The 24868-nt window shown below is 45.6% G+C and overlaps 1 protein-coding gene across 4 annotated transcripts in view; it reads right to left on the minus strand.

Annotated features, from left to right (window-relative positions):
- TENM4 (teneurin transmembrane protein 4) overlaps positions 1-24868 on the minus strand; it is a gene marked incomplete at both ends in the record, with an annotated part of 342954 nt that overhangs the window by 51942 nt on the left and 266144 nt on the right. For all 4 annotated transcript variants that reach the window (XM_080912630.1, XM_080912629.1, XM_080912628.1 and 1 more), the window contains 4 exons: positions 3438-3581; positions 5608-5875; positions 8635-8896; positions 14218-14337. In XM_080912630.1, coding sequence (XP_080768756.1) covers positions 3438-3581; positions 5608-5875; positions 8635-8896; positions 14218-14337 — 794 coding nt within the window. The remainder of the gene's footprint in view (positions 1-3437; positions 3582-5607; positions 5876-8634; positions 8897-14217; positions 14338-24868) is intronic.

Below are 24868 nucleotides of genomic sequence, written 5' to 3' on the forward strand. Positions count from 1 at the left end.
GCTGAGCCGTCATCCCAGTGCCCACCCTTTTCTGGCATTTTTTGACTTGGGTTCTGGGAATAGAGCTCAGGTCCTTGTGCTTGCAAGACCAACTCTTTATTGACTGAGCTATCTCTTCAGTCCCAGGGTGCAGCTCTTGACCATGCAGGCTAATGCATCTCTCCTGGGCTTAGTCTGGATCTGCGTACATGCTTACTTTCCCCTCTTTCCACCAATACAGTTTCAAGTGCAAAGCTCATGTCTTCTTCATTTCTGCATTCCCTGTGCCCAGCATAGCAACCAACGCAGAGTATATGCCAATAAATGTTTGTCTAAATAGAGGAGGGAAACTCACAGTCTGCTCACCTGCATGAACCCAGGCTTTTCCCTGCTTTTACAGTCGACAGGCTGATCCTATATCTTTTAGAGATCTCAAGCATCCTTAACACTCACTGCTCTGGGGCCTCAGTTTCCCACCAACCAAATGAAGGGACTCATCTGAATGACCTCAGCGACTTGTCTTCTTTCTCACCCATATCTACATGGTTTCTTCATTCCTGACCGTCCTTTGTTATCTGGCATGACCACAGCCTCCAGGATGGACTCTCTCCTGCCATACCCATTTCTATGATGCCTTAACGGGACTGGGATCCTATAGACCACAAGAATCTCTTTCCAGTGTTCTACCCTCTCTAGCTTTGCCCAAACCACGTCTTTTATTGAATGGGTTTAATTTAAATTGGTCTAGTAATTTATTTTTCTAAGTCCAAGTTTGGGCCTTTTGGGTTTTTATGTTATCCTTTCTTGATATTTAAAACTGGCTTATACTTTCTTCGATTAATTTTAGAGTACCTTTACATTTGGATGTTTAAAACTATTTAACCTTATTTTGCACAGTGTGGAGTAGAGGTATAGCATAGTTTTTCTAAATACACTTTAGTATTTTCTTTAGTTTTAGTTTCTGAAGCATGCGTCTGATAACACATGATGCTCTCTGTAGAGTATGAAGTTTCTACATATGAACAGGGTGTAGGGAAAGCCTTTCTAACTATCTACCAATGGCATATCTTCCCTTTCCTCCTTTTTATCTAACATAATTCCAAGCACCTAGGTAGACACATGTCTACCTGGAGCACTGATGACCCCAGCCCTGGGGCAGCCTCATCTGTGACTGAGTCTTGGCCAGTGGCTCCTAAGTGTTGATGCTGTGATCATCTGCTGGGAAGCATCCCCACACTGGAAGAGCCTGGCTCGTGGTCCTTTTCCTTCTCTTTGATGAAGTTCCCACATCAGCAAGGATGTGCAGGCTGGAGTTGAAATAATCACCTTGGACTGTGACCTTGGGGCAAAGGCATGATATACAAGGAGAACAGAGGAGCCTCACATTCTGAGTCTGCAGCCCAAGATAATCTCCTCCAGGGGTTTGTAAGTGAGTATGAAACAAAGTTTAGCTTGATCACAACTCTGTCACTTCAGAGTTTTGGATCCGGAGAGCCAAACCTGGTTCTTTGTTTTCCCTGTTTTCACACACATGCAGTGCACTTTAATCCCATCCACCTTGCCCAATGCCTTTTCTTTCCATCCTAGCCTTGATCTCCACTTTGTTCCTAAATGTATACTTTTCTACTTCTACATCATTAGAGGGAAAACCAGATTCTTTGCATTAGGAAAACAAGGTATTTGAATCTAGCTTATTTTACTTAATGTCATTTTCTTCAGTCCTGTCCATTTCCCTGCAGAAAATGTAATTTTGTTCTTTGTTATGGCTAAATAAGACTCCATTATGGAAGATACATTTTCTTTATCTATTCATCTCTTGATGGACTGCTAAGCTGGTTTTATAATGTGGCTATTATGAACAGTGTAGCAGTAAAGATGATGGTTAGGCACCTCTGTGGTAGGGTGAATTACATTCTTTGGGGCATCTTCTCATGTAGTTGTTTGAGAACATTCCATACTGTTTTCCATTATGGGAATATTGAGTCATATTCCTGCCAATGGGGCACAAGGGTTTCCTTTCCTGGATCTTATCTATTATTGTTTTCTTTTCTTCATTTTATTTATTTTTGGGTTTATTTTTATATAACTCTGAAGAAAATAAATATATGTTAAATATATTTTTCCTCATATCCCGCCCCCCAGATTGATCTTGATGATGTCGGCCGTTCTGACTGGGGTGAGGTAGACTTTCCATGTGTTTGGATTTTCATGGCCTGATGACCAAGGATGTTAAGCAATTCTTTCTCATGGTTGCTGACATTTATGCTTCTCCTTTAAGACCATTCTGTTCACCTCTGACCCATGGGTCACTTCTGAACTTCCTGCTCTGCCTATGACTCTATTTGCCTATTTCTCTATCAGTACCACACAGCTCCAGGTTTTCATTTTCTAACTTTATTGTGCTGAATCCCTGTCTTTTGCTTGTTTTAAAGACTCATAGCAATGTACCAGGCTCTTGTTATACATTTTTATTTGGTTTTTCAACCTCTCTATTTTAAACCTGTTATGGGATTGATAAGCATTCCTTCCAATTTTTAGACTAGTCAGGAGATAAACAACAGTTACCATCCCTAAAGAGCAACAGTTACCAATGAGCAATAATGTTACCACCCTTATCAAGCAACACTATTACCATCCTTAACAAGCAACACCCGTTATCATCCCCAATAAGCAACATTGTCACCACCCTTAACAAGCAACACTGTTACCATACTTAACAAGCAACATTGTTGCCATTCCTGATAAGCAACACTGTTACTATCCTTAACAAGCAATGCTGTTGCCATCCCAACAAGCAACACTGTTACTATCTCTAATAAACAACACTGTTACTATTCCTAATAACCAACATTGTTACTATCTCTAATAACCAACATTGCTACTATCCCTACCTAGGAAATAATAGTTAGAAGATAACAACATTGTCATTATGGCTCCTGTCCCAAGGCAGATGCTGGTCAGGCTGAGTTTCTTAATGTACACATATGAGTGACACCCATTGTGTCATAATTTTCTTACCCTGGGTTCCAGTGACATATGCCTGAACTTTGGGAGTTCTTTTTTCTGTCCCAATCAGCCCGAATTACAGAGAACAGACCTTGTCTCCAAGAACTCTTCTTCAGAGCTGCACTTGACTCAAGGCTGCTCTCTTAAGAGTATCTCCTCTTTACACCCAGGGCTAACCGTAGACCTTTTGGGATACTGCTCAGAGATCCCCTCTCCACTGCTGCTTTGATGACAAAGAATGAAGTGCGTCTCCTTTGTCTTTCTGGTGTCCTATGCTTCCAACTGTCATTTGCTGACAACCTTCTAAATGACAGATCACCTCAGAGCTCATGTTGTCACTGTATGCCTTTTTTCCCTTTCCCCCCTCTTTTCTCTTTTGTGAGGATAACAGAATAGATAGCAAAGAAGGTCTCATGTTAGCCTAGTACAAGGAACCCCAAGATTCCACTCACCACTCTGTATGTTCAGGGCATGGTGCTTATCCAGACTCCAGCCCCCCAGCTTGGAGGCGTCAATTTCATAGCCCTGCAGCACCGCTGTCCTTTTCTCCCACAGGATCAGATCTGGGCAGGATTCATATTCATAACCCACGGAAACTATAGGGACATAAGAACAAAGCGCACAGGTGAGCAAAGTCTCCTCTCTGACCATGTGACATATTAAATATCAACACAGGGATGCTGGGCCTTAAAAACTTAATAAAAAATACAAAACCCAAAACTGCACATTATCTGGAAAAGTTAAATATGCCACACACTTTGAAAAAGACCCAAATGAGTTGATTCTGGGAAGTAATATTTAAAATGTTCTGTATAAGTTGTGATACTGTCCACATGTGTGTGAGTGCGTGGGTGTGTGTATAAATGTGCATGAAGAGCATTTGGCTTTTACATGCATTTTGAGGATCCAAACACTAGTAATCTTTAATAAGGAAAGTATCCTATGAACTTTTCACTGCAGTCTTATTTCTCGCTGTAGACAATTGAGAATGACAAAATGTTCAATCAGGTGAGAATCTAATCATATCCAATCCAGAAATATTACTCACCACATGGACATCACGGTCACGAAGACCAGATGACATCACAGGAGGTGCTTAAAGAAAAAAACTCGGTTGAGAAGCTGATTGTTTTCACTATCTGTGACTTAAAAAATTATGAGTTGCCTAAGCTTGGTCTCTGTGGAAGCTCAGGCAGTGAGCTTGGGAGAGCATCAGCTGAGACAGGCAAGTACAGAAAGGGCACTGTTTTCTAGATGGCGACATCTGACCATGGGGTTGAGGCAAGATCTAATAACTGGTCTGGCTGTTGTTCACAGATGCCTTAAAAGATGGTTAGCCACCTACAACTGGGGAGTGGGCTGGACAGTGTGCCCAAGTGTCAGTGGCAGTCCTGAGGCTTACCTCTGGCTATCATGATCTCAGCAAAATGAACACGGACCTTCTGAAACTTCATTAATAGGCACTAGATGTGCGTATTTCTCTGTGGGAGGCCTTAGGGCCTTGGCTATATTTTTGTAGATGACAGATGATAGAAGGTTGTGAATGGAGAGATTTGGCATCTCTGTTCCCAGAGAGCCTTCATGTCATAAGGCAAGAATGCAAATCCTAATGAAGACCTGGATGAATCTAGTTCTCTTCCATCCTTAGGATGTCACTGTAGTTGGTGCCTTAGCATCCTCCAAAGGATGTGGCTGTGGGATTCTTGTGGTGCTAATGTGTCTGTCGCATTAAGTCTAATCTGCAGCACTTACTGTATTTCATGGGGCTCAAGAGATCCTCTCAGTTCCTTTCTTCCTCTCACAGCTCCTTTCTCCTTCTCTCCCCTTTCTCTTCCCTTTCTAAGGCAAATTGGCTTCTCAGTCCCTTTCTGTCTTTACTAGGTGAAGACAATGGGACTAGGGTTTGAGATGAAGGAATTGCTGGGCTATTGCTCCTTAGTCATTTTGCTAGGGGTTGTGACTACTGACTATCACTTTCTGAAGCTTCTAGGACCCTGTTCCAATTTAGAAGTTGGAGGGACAGCCATCTTGGGCACGTTCTGACTTCAGCTCTTGTAAGTGAAAACACAGGGGTAACCTAACCTCTGTCCCTCTAGTTTAATTTTATATTTTGGCAGGTTAGATATGGTGTGGGCAGATAACATATGCACAACCGTCTGCCTTCCTGGCACACCGTATATTTTAGCCTACTACATAGCACCATAGTACTTTCTGAAGACCGTTCTGGTTCTGGGATTGTTTTGCATGATTGGGCTTTGCTCACTCAGGTCTTTCAATGTATCCTTCTAGGCTAAAGATGGTATTGAGGTCTCACAGCCCTATTAAGCCCTAGGTTTTGACCTGCAAAGAGGAAGGAAAGAGGAAAAGAAGGGAGGAAGGAAGGAAGGAAAGGAGGAAGGAAGGAAGGAAGGAAGGAAGGAAGGAAGGAAAGAAAGGGGGAAGGAAGAAAGGGAGGGAGGGAGGAAGGAAAGAAGGGAGGGAGAAAAGGAGGGAGGGAGAAAAGAAAGGAGGAAGGAGAGAAGGGAGGAAAGAAGACACGTCCATTGGGGAAGCAGCTTCATTGGTCTTGCTCTGTCTCTGCCAACATGTGGAGCCTATACCAGGGTGCTAGGGGAGACTTACCAAAGGCTTCCGAGAGCCCAAACACCTTCTGGTTGTAGACGTCTGTCTTGTCCCAGATGAAGTAATAGGATAGGTCAGGAGCTGCAGCAAACCACTTCCTGAAGAGCCGGCCCTCGACTGCTACCATGAGGTGGACTTTCATGAGATTAAAGGGGATGGTGGGGTGGGTGAGACTGATCCTCAGGACAGACTTATAGCCAGGAGTTCGGCTGCTCAGATAGCTCAACCTCATCTTGCAGCCAGCAATGACAATTTCCTCTTGCAGAGCCTACAGCACAGACAGATCAGAGCATGGATATTACTGTGGGTCCTTGGGGAAGTGACATCTAAGACCTGTGGCCCTTGAGTGTTCAGGAGGTACGGGAGGAAGCAGAAGGGAAGGTGGTGAGAAAAAGAAGGAAAAATAGCAGGAAGATGATAGGGAAAGGAGAAGGAAGAGATCGGGAAAGGAAGAAAGACTATCCCTGATCTCCAGGGCCAGTTCTTACATGGTGTACCTGTGCTAACCAACTCCTCTCCCTGAGCCTCGAACCCTCCCCAGTGCAGCATGAATGAAGGTACTTTATCATGGGCCTGAGAGGACACATGAAGATACTTGGCTGTGTCAGTCAGGAAAACTCAAGGGATCTGGGAATCTGCACTTCCTCACTGGATCAACACCAGGAAGGCCACATATGCAAAGTGCCCAGCTGGTCACTAGGCAGGAGAGTGGTATGTCTGGTACCTATGGAGCCCAGAGCAGGACAGCCATGAAGAAAGACTAACATAGACTATAGCAATCTGAGCCTGATCAATGGTTTTTATATAGAGCTGTCTTAAAGTGAAATGTGTTCTCTCCAGGACAGTCAACAGAAACCACACTGGGTTGAACAAACACACCATCAGGCAGTGCTTGAGAACCTGACAAGGTCCTGCTCCAGTGTCCCAGTTTGTCCCCCAGAGGGGAATTTTCAGTGCACAATGGCTCCCAGTTCCAGGGCCTTCCAGATGAGCAAAGACTGAAGAGGGGAATGGTCAGTGAATTCCAGATGCTCACCCGTGAGGCAAACACAGGGCACTGTCATCCGCTCCACGTGCCAGGCTTTTTCTCAAGAAGAGAACATTAAGTCAGTTGAGCCTAACATGTCCATTCAAGGGATGTGGCTATTTTTACTCCATGTTTACAGGGGAACCGCGCCTTCCTCATTTTGTTTATTCTATAGAAGGGTGCAGACGTTTTGTGTATGCTGCTTTTTTCAAATGCAGGAAACGCTATAGATGGGGCTTAATCCAGGCAGACTTCCCAGGCCACAGTTTATAGTTCCAGGCAAAGCAGTCTCAACACCGGGGTGCCACAGGCAGCACTTGAGTGCTGCCTGATGCTCTCATAAATATTTCCCGTTGTTAATGCACCATCAGTACGTCCACATCCCAAACAAACCAACAATGGGGCTGCGGAAACGAGGAGTTCATTTTTATGCGTTTTGCAAGACCAACAGTAAGCAAGGTTTGTGCCCTCGCTGGACCCGTAGGCACCCAGCTCAGAGAGCAAAGTAAAGAGAGTTTGACCTTGAACCTCATTTGTTCCACAGTTCCTGCTGTGGGAAAAGATGTCTAGCTGGAGCTGAGCCAGGGTTGACTAACAAATTACTTCTCTCTAGCAAGTTCTGTCTCTGCTGACAAGCATTTCATACAAAAGGTCAGCCTGGCCATCGAGACAGGAGACAGGCGTGGAATCTCTGAGAAGGAGTGAGCTTTCTGTACAGTGAGAATTCAGATGGTTGTGTTTCTTTATTGGGGACTTGCACTGGGAACTGCTCTGCAGGGTACGCTCAGGGAGATGTGCTTGCTCACCTAGGCAACACACACACACACACACACACATACACACACACACACACACACACTCATACACATACACACTCATACACAAACATACACACACACTCACACACATACACACACACACTCACACACACATACACACACACTCACACACATACATACACACACACTCATACATACACATACACACACATACACACACACACACACTCACTCACACACATACACACACTCATACACATACACACTCATACACAAACATACACACACACTCACACATATATACACACACACTCACACACACATACACACACACTCATACACACACATACACACACACACTCACACATACACATACACACATACACACTCATACATACACATACACAGACACTCATACATACACACACACTCATACATACACATACACACACACACACACACACACACACACACTCCATTAATGTGCACATTGCTGGAGGTCTTCCTAGGCAGACCTGGGCTTCTCTGGGCTTCTGCACTATTTCCTCCTTCCTCTGGCTTTCTTCTCTGCCTACAGACATCAGACTGGGGGGTGATGGAGGAGATCCAACTCAGACTGGCTTTGCTAGGCAGAATCTATCTTAATTTTCATCAGATTAAAATACAGTTTTTCTTGATTACTTCCCTTTAATGATAATGAAGTAAACCATTTGCGTGGGTAGATTTGATCCACAGCGATCCTTAATTGGCATGAAGGCAGCATGTGTTAAATAATCCTAGCAATAATAATAGCTAAAATTTATCGAGCACTTAGTAGGTATCAGCCATTGTGCTAAGTACCTCATGTTACATTTTTCTTATTTACTTTTTATTAAAATGCTTAATACTTGGGATCCCATGGCTTATCCCTATTAAGAGAAACTATTATTATAAATACGTATAGCAGAAATACCAAGAGAGGTGAAAGTCTGAAAGTTGAAAAACAAAGTAGAATGAACAGGAAGACAGGGTAGGAAGAGCCAAGGAATTTATTGTAAGCCCCTGTGTGCCAGGCAGACAGGAGGCATGCACCAGTCTTTAGCTTATATCTTGATGCCATGTCCACTATGGGGTCTCACCATGCCTGACTTGTATTTCCTCTCTTTCCATTGTCTGCGAGATTGTCTTCTGTCCCCAAATAAAAACAAAAGAATAGCCTGAGGTCATCAGAAGTCTGGGTACCTGGATTTCTGGGACAATGGGGCCTTTCTCGGCACAGGAGCTGGCGAAGGATGTCAGTGGGGATGGAGAGACCACAGGGTTGGGGCGGGCAAAGTTGCTCAGGTCACAGCTGGGGATCTCATTCTCCTCATGTCTCATAATGATGGTTTCCATGACAAAGAAGCGGTCCCAGGGTAGCCAGAGGGTATGTTCCTGTGTGATGAAAGGCGCCCGTTCGAATCTCAGGATGATGGAAATGCCGCCATTTGTGACCAGGTCAAAGCTGTGGGGGGTGGGGGGGAAGTGACAGCAGAAATAAGATATCGAGATCCTGAAAGTCACAGGAAGAGACTGGTTGCAGCCACAAACAGTGACAATGAGCCCAGAAACAATTAGTTGTTGCTGTAAGGTGATTGGCCAGGGATAGCTCACAGATATCAGATTAACCGCTGTGGCTGTGGCAAGAGCTATTTAGGAGGACTCAGGGCAGGCGGTGAACCTCTGCCATGGAACGGCTGGCGAGTACTGTGTCAGAGCCAGAGCCCACACAGAGGCAGCAGAGACGGAGTAAGTGTTCCTTGGACACTATGAATCCCGCACTGAATCCTTATTGCAGTGAACGAGTAAATCAGCCAGCCTCTCTGAGCTTCAGCTTTCTCTGTATAAAACCAAAAGGTACCCCCCTCCTTGTGTGTGTGTGTGTGTGTGTGTGTGTGTGTGTGTGTGTGTGTGTGTGTGTCTGTGTACGTATGTATGGAGACCACAGTTTGATACAGGTGTCTTCTTCAGTTGCTTCTGTATGATATATTGTTATTTGAGACAGCTCTCTTCTCTTCATTTATTTTTTTAGATAGGGTCTGTCTATGGTCCTGGTTATTCTAGAGCTCATTATGTAGACTAGTCCAGCCTTAAACTAAGAGATTTCCCTGCTTCTGCCTCCCAAGTGCTGGGATTAAAGGCGTACACTACCAGGTCTGAAACAAGTCTCTTACTGAACCAGGAGCTTATAGTTTTGTCTGGACTAGCTGTCCAGAAAGCCCCTGGGATCACTGTGTCTCTACCTCACAGCTTTTATGTGGGTGGTGGAGATCCAAATTTAGGTTTTCACAGAAGTACTTTCTCCACTGGGCCATCTGTCCGTCTCTCAAAGGGGTTGTTCTTAAGCCCTGGGCAGCTAAGCGCTTTGAGGCTGTGTAATTAGAACCACGGTATGTTGGAAGTGCAAGGTAGATGGAAACCCAGGTGCCCAGCTGAAAAGAGATTGTTGCGACAAAGTGTCCAGAGACAGTGGCCCAGAGTCAGTTCATGGCTCTTTAATGGTGTTCTGAACAGTACTGTGTGTTCCTGGTTCTTGTTCTGGCTTTGTCCCCTCCAGGCTCTTCACAGCCCCAGACAGCTCAACCCTGTTTCAGGTTTGTGTGAGAGCACGTAGGTAAAAATCCTCCTTGCTTTACCCCCAAGTACCTCACTCCCAGATAGGACCCCCCAGAAACATGTTAGCAGTTGTTAGCATTTGGTACCTCAGCCCCTTCCACACGCACGGACTTTTATACCTTACCTGGCACTTGCCTTTATAAACTATGATGTGCGCCTTGCAGTTTTAAAAGTCAAGCAATGTGAGTACCCATTTGCATTAATGTTTCTGCCAGTTGCCAGCCCTCTAGGGAGGCTAGCCTCTCTGTTCTACAGCCACATGGTCAGAGGCTGGGAGAGCTCAGGTTAGAAATCAAGGTGTGAGGCATATCCTGCAGGATGGGCCTGCGTAGCTGAGACCAGTGTTTGGCTGCCATGTCAAGTCCTGTGTTTGGTGTGCGTGAGTCCAGCCTAGAGTTTGTTCTTTTCCTAAAAAGAAACTTTGAAGCCATGTAATAGCTGAGCCCTGAGAAATGAACCTAGTGGTCATGTTCCCATGTTTCTCCCAATGTGAAGGGCTAGTTTCTTCTACCGAAGCACCGGCAAGGGGCCATTTGTTTCATACCTGCACGGATCCAGTCACCAAGAGCTTGCTGTAGCCACAGGAGGACAGGTCCATCTTTGAGTAATTCTGACCACTAGGACTTCAGTTTTTGGAACATGTCCGGGCCTCCCTCCTTCTAGTTCTTGTGTATTGAGCTGGTTTTATCTGCTCTGATGACGCGAGACCAGTAGCTCTGTCTGCCGGCTCCCTTCCACTACAGTAGCTCCCTAGACAAAGTCCTCTGAGGTGGTACATTTAGCTTTATAGGTTTATTTTTTGAAACAGAAACTCTCTGTGTCTACAGACCAGGCTGCTTTTCAACTCAATTCTGCTCTAGCTTCGAAAGGTATGAGATTTCAGGTGTGTGCTCTTGTGGCCAGTGAGGGTACGCCCGCAGACTCTGCTGTGACGAAGCTTTGCTCAAGCAGAATTCTAGTTCCTCCTAGGGGTCTGCAGTATCACAGAGACCCCTGATAGCCCATGCTGTGATGCACTGTGATTGCTCCAGTGCCTAGGACATCCATTACTTTTTAGGGACAGGTCTAGCATTTAGCTCACAGAATGAATAGATTGGACACTACCATTGCTTTTAAACTGACTGTTGACAAATGGGCTAGTCCTTTCTGACCTTGGCTCCTGACTCAGATCAACCCAGTGATTGCCTCTGTCACTGGTTTGCGAGACCCCTCAATATAGAATCTCTTCTTTACCTCGACACATACAACTTTGGCTGGGTCTGGCTGTCCAACTCGTTCCTCACTTCCTTAGAGGTTGCAAGGATCTTGTACTCAATCCATACTGTCCCAGAGGCGAGATTTGCTCCTGGTAGATGACATCCTGATTATGGGTCCTCAAACCCCTAAAACAGATTCTTTCTTCTGCGAGTATTCCACACACTTAACTGTCCATGGCCCTTTTTGTTGATGTTTAGAAGTTAGATGGCACCATCCTTCAGGAAGAGATGGTGAAGAAACTTCAAAAGTGGGCACTTATTGTAGCCCAAGAGTTCAGGGTGTGGTTTGCTAGGAGCACACCCATAGTTGGGAGGGAAACACTTACTGTGTGGTGTTCCTGTCTCTGTATTCATTTTTTTGTTTTGTTTTGTTTTTTTAACAGCCTAACAGAAATTTGGCTGGACTCAAAAGCTCTGTTCAAGAGAGGCAGCCTAGAGGGAGGGAGGAATGACATACAAGAGACTTTTCTTCAAGGCTGTGAGCAGGCCAGGCAGCTGGCCATGCCAGGAGCTGAGTTCATAGAGCTGAGGCCATGTCTATCCATCTGGTTGGAAAACCTTGTTGTAGATGTGAACATGGAGGGAACGCCTAGTTCTCAAGCAGAGCCTATCTCTTGCTGGTCAAACACCATTCTTACATTACAGGTGAGTTTTACCACCTTTCCAAGCCTCAGTTTCCCCGTCTGTAAAATTAGGCTGAGCATCATTTGGCAGGGTTACTAATTAGCTGGAGTGATGGATGGGCAAGCCCAAGGTGCCATGGGTTTCCTGGACATCACATTGAGCACAGCCCCACGCTTCAGGTCGGTGAGCCTGAACTGCTTCTCTTGTCTGCAGGCCTTAGTTTTTCTTCGTGACTTGTAGTTTCCATCTTTGAGGATCTTCTCTGTTACTATTTTCTGTGTATGAGCTATTGTTAAAATCTGACATCAAGTGGAGTGTGTGTGTGTGTGTGTGTGTGTGTGTGTGTGTGTGTGTGGTTGTGGGTAGGGAACTGGTGAGAGTAACTGGGTGCTGTCTAGAAAATGCAGATTGTACAGGTGAGTCAGACGCAGCCTAGGCCTTCAGTACATTTATACCCATTCTCACCTCCTGACTATCTTTAGCCTCGTGGCTTCTTGTATGTATCAGTGAAACTGAGTCAAGGAGGGAGAAGTGGAATGGACCAGATGCTCACATACGACAGAGGGAGTTTCACACACTTTGGGAGCAGTGATAACTTTCCCATACCTTATGTCTGTGTTGGAAAGAACGTTTTAGGCCCATGGTGCATGGGCGAGGGCTTATTTGAAGTGCAAGTTCTAAGCAGCACCCTTTCTACGTCATAGTGTGGGAGGCTGATGCAGGAAACCTCCGTCCTGGTGCTCAACGCCTTCACGAAACAGTCAATGTGGCCAGTGTGGCCCAAACAGGGAAATGGTAGCCCAAAGATGCCAAAGAATAGGCGCGTTCTAAGGTCACAATATTTAGAATTACTGTGGCACTTTTCATGGTCCTAGTCTAAGCAAGCCCAGAGGGGCCTACTGACTGACAGTTTGCTCTTTCTCGTGGAAAGTTTTGTGGCGAAAAGGACAATCTCAGAGAGCTCCTGTTTGGATGACTGTTACCCCGTGGGCAGTAATGTGCTAAGAATACCCATGTCCTAGGATTCCCACAGCTGCCACGTCTGTACTACGCAAAACCCGGAGATAGACACAGTCAATAAAGGAAGCTTCTTCATGCCCTGGTGGGTGTTTGTGGAGGGGCAGAAACTGCAGGACAGGGAGCAGTGGCCTGGCCTGGCTGGTTTCCTCCCTGGGGACTGGCACCAACCTCCTCCACCTGTGCCCTTCCCACTGCCATGGAGGAGGGGAGGCTCCCCGCGCCACGCTTGCCAAGCTGTTTAAGAGGCACACATGTCTCCCAACAGATGAGTCCTGCTTCATTATCACCTCGGCTGGGCCACGCTCACATCTGATATTGGATTAAAGAGGTGCTAAAATCAATCCGGCTGGAGCATCATTTCCAACACGGAGTGAGGAATCAACCTGATGGGCCCACGCTCAGCCAGATGGACTGACACCACCCGATTTCATTAAAAATAGAGGACTTCTCACCACCAACAGCCTAGATATTCCCCTTGCCTTCTTTCGCTCTGAAATACTTGTGCTACTCTGTCCTCATTATTCAACAATTTGTAATAGTTAGTAATTTTTACGTCCACTATTTATTTACTCATATGTGTCATACTAGAACGTGAATTCTTGTGTGGCAGGAAACAATGATTTGTTAGACACAAACTATAAGCTATGTGCTTCCTCATTTACTGTACTGTCCGTTTCTCTAATCCTCACGACCAGTGTCAAAGGTAGATGGGGTTAGAATCATGCTTCAGATAAAGAAGCTGAGGCTTCAGGGAGGCGACATTTGTCAAAGCATACTCTAGTCACACGGTGGGGGGAAGCCCAGGGCTATTAAGCAGACACTAGCTTTACTTCATACTGCTGATGGTTCTCAGGGAAATTAAGAGGCCAAAATTCTGTTATTACCCAAATGACTTCTACTGAAGCAACACCAAAGCAATTGAAAGGTAGAAACGGAATGGTTAGATTCCAGGAGCCATTTATCGGTTACAAAGCAGTCCCATGACAGTATTCCCAGGAGGGGTCACTGGGCAGTGGAATATGGATAAGGGACACTCTGTTTACATGACAGCCTCATGAGAAGGTGTTATATCCACAGCCAAAGGGACAGAGGCCGGAGACAGGCCCAGGTCACGAGACAGTAGGTTGCAGAGCTGAGTGTTAGAATTCAGGCTGGCTGGGTCTAGGTCTGACCCTCTGTTCACATCATTGGTCCAGGGCAGCTGTGCTGCAAGACTATAGGCCCTGACTCCACAGTCCTAGCCCTCCTTGGCCCACACAGGGTCTCATACCTGCCATCTTGCCTGCTGATTGTATATCCAAAGAGAGGGTTATTGATGAAACTGATGTTCACACCAACCAGTGGGGTCCCATCTGACGTCATCACTTGCCCACGGATGACACAAGCATGCCTGTGGAAAGAGAAGAAAGAAGATCAGGAAATACCTTTCACAGTCTGCAGGGAACCTCGTAAGTCATTGCCAGAAGGCCGGCCATTTAAACATGACTAACACCCAGGACCCCCACATGTTCACATCATAATGTTCACTTCATACAAACATCTCTTTAAGAAACATACAAATTTCATCTCCATACAAAATAATCTCTTTAAAAAAAAATTGTCTCTCAAGGCATCAACGTGTGCTTGAGGGAATCACTCTGGGGGAAGGTTTTCAAGTATCTCACTCCACTGCCGTTTCTCTAAGGCTGTCATCTGCTGTGAGGGGAGAAAGTGGACCCCAGGGAGCAACGCTGTACAGTAAACATGTGATGACAGAGTCCGGAGGGCCAGGTTCAAATCCCAGTTCTGCTGCTTCCTAGATGTGGCAGCTCATTGAGCCTCATTTTTTGTTTTTATTTCCGTTTTCTATTTTTTCATCTTGGTACAGCTGGATGGTAAGTAACAATAACCATTTTATACCGGATTGGAGAGTAGATGGTAGCAGCCACTCGGGGGTCCTGCTTGGAAACCGTCTCCACTCCCTTCTCTGTGCCCCTTTTATTCTAGACACCAACCATGCACTTTTCCTGCATTTTCCAGGAGAATGTTGTGTGGTGCCTATGTCTGTGTGACATTCTCCCATGTGCCTAAAATGTCATCTCTACACGCATTTCAACAGTCTTGTCCTTCAGCACCTACTTCAAAGGACTTCTGAAAAACCTTTCTTGATGTTTCTGCTCAGAACTCACATCTCACTCCCTCAAAAGCACACACCAAGGCCTTGGTACCTTGCCAAGCTGCACGTCCCACCCAGACATCAGGCTGTCTGAGGTCATGGCGGGGCTTTCTCTGTACTGCAGTGCCTGGACCATGCCTAGCAAGCACATGGTCACAGTGAGCAAATGAACAGGTTGATATAATCATATAGAGGGATAATTGTCACGTTTCAGAAATAGGATGATTTGATAGATGACATTTCCTAAGGAGCTCAAAGAAGGAAACAAACCATCAGAAGACCTGCCCTGGATGCACTGGTGACAGAATTCCTCCCTCCCTCTGGTGGCTCTGAAGGCAGTTTGATGGAGCCTCTGAAGGAACCATCCAGAAGGTTGCCAGGATCTTTTCCAGTTTGTAATGAGGAGATCGAGAGGTCTTACAACCCAAGGCTACCGGAAAGGTGAAAACACAAGGCCGAACTGTGGGCCTTCCGTTTATAGGCCGATGTTAGGTCCAGCTGATGGGAATGAAGATGGTGGCTTGACTGAGAGACTGGGGCACTGTGGGCACAGCCGCTGATGACAGGTCACGGGCAAAAGTGCAGGTGCTGTGGCTCACCTCCTCTTCATTTCCCTTGTTCAGGAACCCCCTTCTTCCTGGCCTATGGAAGAGCTACTAATGAGGCCTGTGGGCACTAATGAAAAAAACCCGAAAACTCTATCCTATCTTTATTAGGCACCCAGATCCTTACTTCCCTCAAGTGATAAACTTTTCTCTGTTTGATGAGAAAAGCAATTAACACCAGGCTTGTAAGCAGCTGGTCTCACTAGTGTCAGCTTGTCCTTTCTGAAGGCAACAACTACCCACAATGCACCACATGCCTCGCTTCCCCCCACCCCAGCCCCCCCACCTCACCTCACTCTGCACAGTCTGGCTAACGCTAATTCAGTCAGTGGTTTCCTTCTGAGGCCCTTGGTCTAAATGCAATTACATGGCAAACCAGTTAAGCAGGTGAGGCTCAGCAAAGACTTTCAGTCCTGTTCTGAAGGTCTCCCAGTGTATTTATGTGAAATTATCTTTCCACTAATGGGAGGGATTTATTCCATCAATTGTACTCAGCTGGTACCGAGAGAGGCTTTCTTTAATAGAGGACAATTGAATTTTGTATTGCTGGAACTTCGTCCTTCCAGTGAATTACTAACAGATCTCAGCGCCTTACGTGCTGGCTATGATCCAGCCTCCCGACATGCACAGTGCCTTTGGATTCTGCCTGGATAGTAACCAGCCCTCTGACAGTGGTTTCCTTCACAGGGCTGCCCTGGCTACCCCCACCCTGTGCACACGCAGACCAGCATCCTCTGATTTATCTCTCTTGTGGGGATTTTCTGGTTGTTGGGAAACATTAAATCAGCACCATTTGGCTATCATTTAGTCTCCATTCGGCAAACCAGAGCAGATGTAATTCTGGGGCAGGCTCCTGTGGATTGCTCTGATCCTGCAGAAGATTAAGTTGACTCCCACAGCCCCTGCAGGCCACAGCGGCCTCATGACAAGACAGGCATTTGACTCAGAAACCAAGTCCTAGAGGAAAACACTTCCATTCTATTTCTGTTTAACCAGGGTTTCCAGTTGTCAAGAGAACCCTGTTTAATATTAGGCCTTCCCTGGAGCAAAGGAGATGGGGAAGTAACTTTGTGGAGGTCTCTGTACATGCTTCATGCTGTGTGCTTCTGCCGAGGGAGGGTTGAAAAGATGTGCGTGCTAAGTAGTTTCCCAATGATTGTTTTCTCTATGCAGTTATTCAATAGATACCACCGGTGGGTGTTGGCAAATGTTACAGGATAGATGAGAGACTGAGAGTGAGAGTAGGGAATGAAGAGGGAAAGGGACGGAGGCGTTGCAGTCTGTGGTATTTATCCTTTCCTGTATATATGCTCCATCATGGCTGAATTCAAGCACCAACCTGAATACAGAGTTGGGAGAAAATGCACTAGGATGCTATTACATAATATTTCTATCGCATGGATACATTAGTCCCAGACAAGCTGAAAAAGCAATGATAATTATAGAATATAATAAAATATTTACAAAGTGATAAGTTTTGAGTATTTATGACCTTTTAATATGTTTCGGTTTCATATAGTTTAATTTTTTAATTTAAATAAAAATTTTTGTTTTATGCATATCTTTTGCCTGTATGTATGTCTGTGTGCCACATGCATGTCTGGTTGCACATGGAGGACAGAAGAGGGCATAGGATCCCTTGGAATAAGAGTTATAGACTGTTGTGAGCCATTATGTGGGTACTGGGATACCTTAGTCCTCTGCTGTTTAGCAACCTCTTACCAAATTCCTAAAATTTAATAATCAGTTCTAATAAGCTCAAATGAGTTGGTGTTTACATTCCCTAATCTCATGTTAAAGGTCAGGCTTGGTGTTGTGGCAAGGACCAATGACCAGGGGTGAGAATCATAGTCACTCTCTGGGGGGTTTCCTCATATCACAGTCTTATATGTATGTATGATGTATTGCTAGTTAGTTGTTTTTTTTTTAATTGGATATGAACTGGGGTCATCTTGAAAGACAGAATCTCAATGGAAAATATGCCTCCATCAGATTTGCCTATATGCAAGTCTGTGAGGTCATTTTTATGATTAATGGTTGATATGGGAGGGTGCAGACCACAGTAGGCATGAGATCCTGGGCTGTATAAGAAAGCAAGTTGGGCAAGCCACAGAGAGCAAGCAAGAAAGAAGCATTCCTTCTTGGTCTCTGCTTCAGTTCCTGCCTTGAGTCCTGCCCCCAAACAATTCATGATAGACTATGATCAGGACATGTGCACCAAACAAACCCCTCCCTCCACAAGTTTCTTTGGTCATGGTGTTTTATAACAGCAATAGAAAGCAAACTAAGACAATGTCTCTCATTTTCTCCTTGGTCACTTTCTTGGGATAATGGAGAGTAGAGGTATTATTTTCTAGTCATCTTTAGAATGACTCCCACTGTCAGCTCTTCAGTAGAGCTGTCACCAACTCTTCTTGGTACAATTAATCACTCTTCCTTCCTCTGGGCTCCTCTATACTCAAAAGCATCTCTCCTTGACTTTGACTGTCCCACAGTTACACCGTTCATATTTACAAAGCCATCTCACATGCCTGGGGCTGTGACTCACTTCTAGAGTAGAGTAAGCGGGGGCTACAACTGACCAAGAACTTGAAACCCATATTTGCTCAAGGTTACCCAGAGACAAACATAATTGGCTAAGCTTTGTTCTCACTTATGAATTCTTACTGTGACTACTGTGTCATATGTCTAGAGTCATAAAAATCCTAGGTACCTCCTATGAGCCAGGCACTGTGCTGGCTGCTAGAACTACTGAGGTATATAAATCCCAGTTCTTGATTACTTGTTAGAGCTCACAAAAGCCATTTTGAAATGCCTTAGTGTGTTTGTCCCTGTTATCAGAGTGTCGACACATGGAATTAGCATATGTCAGGCAGCTGGGACACAAAACAAGCAATTAGGCTGGGTGAACCCTGCCAGGAGGCACTCCTGCCAGGCCAGCTGGGGTGGTGTCACATATACTGGCATTAGCCCAGCTACACACTTAGAGCTTGAACAAGGTGCCCTTGCTGGTGACTATGAGACCTGCATGATGGCTTCCTGAGGCCAGAGGCCAGGCTTGGGATAGAGGAATGAGTCTGCTGGAGAGACAGCAGATGGATTGCTACCCAGCCCTACCTTGAAACACAAGTGAGCAGATTAAAAAAAAAAAAAAAAAAAAAAAAAAGGCAGCCTCTATGGCCACTCAGAGGAACACAGCAGAAAGAATTGAGGTTGGAAAATCTACAGTTTCTTGCTCTGACTCTAGGATCTAGGTGATTCTGGACAGCCACCTACCTCTGATCCTCCATCCATTAATCTGTTAACTGTCCTGAAGTTCTCCCCAATCTGGTGTAAAAGAGAATCTAACGTAATGCTCATGAGTTGCGAGTTGTGTTTTTCCAAAGAGTTTTGAATTGCTTTTACCTGGAGGCTAGGGGGCTTCGAGTCTTAATGAGGCTCATAGCATGCTCTTGCCTCTGAGCTATTCCTGCTGTCTTAAACTGGCCCTGTGCACTAGAAATCTGCCCGCTCTCCTTTCAGATTCAGCCACAGCGTTTACCAAGTGGTGGCCACTATTCCTGCAGCTCAGGATACTTCTGAAAATAAGTCACACAATTAAGACAATCTTATTTCCAAAATGGACTCAACTCCACACAGATGGGACTAGTCACATTTCCCTCAAGCTCTATCCCTAGCACGGGGCGTGGCTGTGGTTCATTTTTAGTAGACAAAGGAAACCATTGTCTAAGGGGCTGTTTGTCCTAGAGTTTGAAAGCATGGCATAGTATAAGCTTTTAATAAACTATTTACTGAATCATGAGATGAGATGCTTTTCTTACAGAAGGCGAGGTAGTGTCAGAGAACCTTAAGCCACTTGACCTTGATGGGGATGGGGTTAGAGACCCCAGGCTGAGAGCTGAAACTTCTTCCTAAGGTGGGAATTCCTACCCCTGGATAGTTCACTTCTCTTCTGCTTGCTTCTCTTGTTTGGGAAAAAAACTTAACAAAAATGCCAGAAATCATTAGTTTTGAAGTTTGCTGTTTGAAGCGCAGTGTATAAACAGGCAGAGGGAATGCTAAGTGAAGGAAGAATCTGTCACTTCTTCCTTCTTCGGTTATTCAATGAAAACACTTGGCATTTGGGGCATCGGAGAAATCACGGGGGATCTAGGTGGCAACTTCTAACTGCACTGTTTCCCTGCCTTATAGTATCTGCGGTTCTGTGCTGAGGCTGGTTATGTAAATCACCTCCCTGCACAAGGTGCTTTAAGTGGATTTATAAGCCTGACTGGTACAAAACCTTAAACTGTCTGCTGTGAGCTCCTGCTGATTGAACGAGATTTTTTTTCAAGTACCAACCGCAATTTATCTCAAGTCTGGAAGAGATGTGTCTACAGTCATACTGCTTTTAGAGGAGGCTGGGCTCCCGGCCCAGATCAGGTTGCTCTTGCAGTACTCTGGAGTGTGAAGCCTCCTTGTGTGTTGTGCTATGTTGTGTGGCATTAAAGAGAGGGCTAGAGCTAGCTGGAGATGTAGAGGGTAGCAGCATCTTGCTGTAGAGATTTCTGAACTGGAGATGCTGAACTTGGAACAAGCACGATGCAGTGGAGGACAGATGCCTCTACCATTTACAAGTCTATGACCTTTGACTTGGTTCTTCAAGCTCTTAAAACAGGAGCCACCAACCGAGCCCCTCTGTGCCATTTTGGGAGTTGGGTGGAGACCTACACCCTCTACTACTTACGGAAAGTATTCTGAGCAATTCCTGACAAGGAGCACGCGATTCAGTGAATGTTCTGTGTTATTTCTGTATACAAGTTTCTGGGTCTTTTATCTCATTGATCCTTTAAAACAATCCAGTGGCAACCAGAAACTTTACAATACAGAGCAGAGTGAGTCCCCTCTGTCCAAGGTCACTTGTCTCACTTGTCTAAGACCTTGGCCTAGGTCCCCTCTCTGCGTCACCGCAGTCTCCTCTACTGATGCTTCCTGTGATAGACAAGGAGGGACACGCTTAAGCTGCAAAGCAAACAGAGATGGTAATTCCTTTTGAAATCAATAAAGGGATGATCAAGTGGCTGAGGAGGAGCTGTTAGCTGCTCATCAGGATGATGCGAGACGTCGCTGTCTGCATCCTCAACTGGATCCACCTTGTTTCTTTATCATCATAAACATTCATTTCAATGTGGGGAGGGATTTAAAAAAAAAAGACCAACATGAATAATATATTATAGCTGACATTTTGGAGGAAGCAGGATCTTTATCTTTTTCCATCTTCCAGTAGGTAATTTATCAATGTCTTTCTTTCCTTTTTTTTTTTCCTTCCGTTTTTGGTAGCTGATGGGGTAGCCTGTCAGCTCAGCTTGTTTGGAAAGTGCAGGAGTGTAATTCAATAATAAATCCACTCAGAGGCCAGCTGTCAGGAAGCTGCCGTTTATCTGAGGTTCATTAGGAGACCCTCAGTGCTCAGCCTCTCGGAGGGTCTTGGTTGGTTGTGTAAGGCACAGGGATAGAAGTGGGGGCAGAAGTCTGGGGTGAGGAGTGAAAGCTTATCTGTGCCTCCATGGCACCAACACTTGGGTATAGTTTATGCTTGGTATAACTCACATATGTCACATATATGACCATTTCTGTATTCCCATTACCTTATCCTTTTGCAAACTCTCATATTTAAAACTTCTGAAAAAGTTGGGTTACGCTTAAGGACTTAACAGAAACTCTAGGGTTTAAGAGGCATGATGGTTGTCTCTCTGTTCAAAGCTGATCTTAAGTCTTGACTCAGACGCAATGCTTGAATGTGAGCCTTTCTGGCCTCCCTCACTGTGTGTCTTCCCCTGCGGGCCCTTTGTGCTAGCCATGTTCCTTTACTTGGTGTGGTAAGCCCATCTTGATCTCAAACTTTAGAGCCTCCCTCCTCTAGAATATCACCCTAATTACCTCCCAGTTCCATTAAATCTTCTATTTTCGGGGGAACCTGGAAACTCATGCTGTTCCCCATCTTGGCTCCTCAGTCTAGCATGCATTTCTCACTCCTGCGTGACTGAAACCCACAGGAAAGAATACAGTTTTCTTTACAGCACACATACGCACACACACACACACACATACACACACACACACACACACTTATCCACACACATCCACACATGCAAACACACACTTTTCACACACCCTCACATATTTCACACATGCTCACATTTCCTCGAACTCTCACACACCCACACTCCATTGTGCACACACATGCTCATACATTCATAAGACTCCATGCATATCCCTTCCCACTTTGGGCGTCCCCTCTGTGCTCGGCATGCCCTGTCTGCTGAGTCTTGTAGCATCTGCTGACTGGGGGAGCTGACAACTGCAAGACTGGCCAGTGTCATATCACTCCTCAGACCAAGCCAGAATCCTCAAATGTATTCTTGACCTGTATATTCAAATAGCTGAGCCTTCAGCACACATCTGGGTGGTCATTTGTTAATACATCTTCCTGTAATACTTCAACTTGTCTAGCACTGGCAAGAAGTAACTACTCATAGAGGTGATACCTTCCCTACACCCAGCTTCTCAACCTTCTCAGTCTTGCTCAGAAGTCTGCATGGCCGGAAGACGAAAGTCTGCGTGGCCAGTGCTCTGCTCTGGGGGTTTCTGCGAGATATTCAGGCTGATGTCCCTTTCTCAGCTGCCTGATTCTGGGTTCTATGGTCTGTGTCTTATTCTCTTTCCTTTCTGTCTGGACAGTGGGAGACCCTTGGCCCAGGTATCCTAGTTAGAGAGAACATGGTATTTAAGCTGCCCAATCCGGTGATGCCCACTTTAGGATCCCCCGAGGTTACTCATAGCTCTATCATTTTATGAGGCCATAGCGCTTCCAGTGGAAGAGCGTCAGATCTACTTCTTGGTTCATCTATTGCTGGACTTGTGGTTTAGTCAGGCACAGTGTGGGGTTCTGGGATCTGGGTGAATGGTGTTATGGGTTGGATAGGAGGTATTTCCTAAAAGAAACATGTGCCAAAGCCTCAGTCCTTAGCTGCTAGACTTAATCAATAAGAGGTGACTGGGTCACAAGGACTGTGACCTAGTTGATGGCTAGTCCACTGAAGGAATGAGTCATAATAATTTCCTGCATTATTAGGATGGTGAAAATTACAGGAGGCAGGGCCCTAGCTAGAGAAAGTAGGTGACTGAGGGGCATGTTTTGGGGTGCAATGTTCCGAGTCCCTTCCCTAGTCTCAGTGAACTTCCTGAATACCAAAAGGCAAGCAGTTTGCTCTGTCACATACTCTTGCACCCTGATGTCCTGCCTCTCTACAGGTCCACAGCAATGGAGCATGCCATCTATAGACTGACACCTCAAAACCGTGAGCCAAAACAACCTCTCCTTCCTTTAAGGTGTTCACTTAGGTATCTGTTGACACACACTAACTAACTTTAATAGGATGGCTGGCGAAGCCTTCCCTGTTCTTCATTCTTCTCTGAAGTGCATCTGCCTCAGCCCTCAAACCACCACTGCATTTTTTCCCCAGGCGGAGCCTAGTTTCCTGATTAGCTCCACCCCCCCACCTCTTCCATTACTTCTGGCACAGATGGGGTACTGTACAGACACGTAAGGATGTGTCCCCTGTCATACAGCTTCTTAAGTTATGTATCCTTTGAGGACTCTCCTGATTCTTCATACCAGGCATGGGGTAGCCACTGAGGGGAGGCTTGTCTATGAGAGTGTCTTGTTTACTTCCGCCACTCATGGGGGTCCAGCCATTTCCAAGCAGTGGCCTTGAACCATCACAGTGAATCCCCTGAGCCCTGCCTTATGGCTGTGGGTGTGCAGAGCAAAGTAATTACCCTTCTGAGGACCACTGTCCCTATAGGACTCAGAGGCACTGTGGGGTGACAGTCTGTGTCTTGGAAGCTGCTAAATGGGATGCTAGGCAAACGATACAACTTGTGGTACGGCAAATAGAATGTCAAGCTCAATGCAGGCGTGCTGTTGTTACCCATGGGCTCAGAGGCAGGCCTGCCTGTCTATCAGCTGCACCCTGATGTCACCAGTGACATCACTGACAAGGTCCCCACTGTCAGCTGGCTGGCAAGAATATGGCCCTTTCTTATCCTCAGCTAGTGGATCTACAGTCTACAGCTATTTCTCTCTGCATGTCTACGGGACTTTGCGGGAGGGCAGTTGATTCTCAAGCTTTGCTTGCAGGTAAAGAGGTAGAGGTGGCAGCTCTTGACGTCATTACCTCGGTTACCTCACCATTAGGTAGTTATCAGAGGTGTTTCTGGGTAGTGGGTGCTCCAGGTTGAGGCTTTGCACACTTCTTTCCATTTAATTCTGCCGGCACATGCGTTATTCACCCAGTATCTCAGATGGTGAGACTGACCTCTGAAAGCTTAAGGTTCGAGCCTTTTTCCCCCTTCCCCCTCCATCTCCTCCCTGCCCTTCACCCTCAGCCTGCAAGGTCACACAGCAGGGAAAAGGATGTAACTGCCCTTCGGGTCAGGTCTGTCTGATTGCAAGGCTTGTGCTATTTTGATGATGAAATGCCACCATCTCTCTATAAAAAATCTCCTGTTAGGTACCAGACCCAGGTATAGATGCTTTATTTAAATTGTTTCTATGGCTGCTATGAAATGTCTATACAGTTTAATGTATGCATGGCTTATGGTAAAACCAGAAACACTGAACTTCCCCATTACACTTATAAAACCCTCCTACATGAGAGGGGAGGAAGAAATAAGTCCAGGGGAGGAGCTGACTCTAATTCACCCCAGCAGCACCAGGAAGGAAGGGTTTTACTTCACCCACGTGAGGCTATAGTGTGGGCACAATAGGCACCTGCTGCTAGTCACCCGGGCTTATTTTAGGGAGGGACGTTTGGGAAATCATTGGTGATTGATGGCGATTTCTTCTACATCTAGATGAATAAGGAGTAGGGACCTCATGCCTCGGGAGAATGTCGGGAGACAGCGATTCCACACCAACATTTCAGAAACTCCCATTATCTATTCATTTGTAGAACAAATATCCCATTACAGGCCTTTCCTGAGGTGTCACGGGTGTGGAGGGATGAATAGCCTCTGCCTTTGGAGTGTATGAAATTTAACTGAAGGTAACAGATGTGTAAACAAGGACCTGCGAGCTGTCTTCTCTGGCTTCCATTCCAGTTTGATGTCTGGTAGGT

The sequence above is a fragment of the Micromys minutus genome (assembly GCF_963924665.1).
Source record: "Micromys minutus genome assembly, chromosome: 2".
NCBI classification, from domain to species: Eukaryota; Metazoa; Chordata; class Mammalia; order Rodentia; family Muridae; genus Micromys; species Micromys minutus.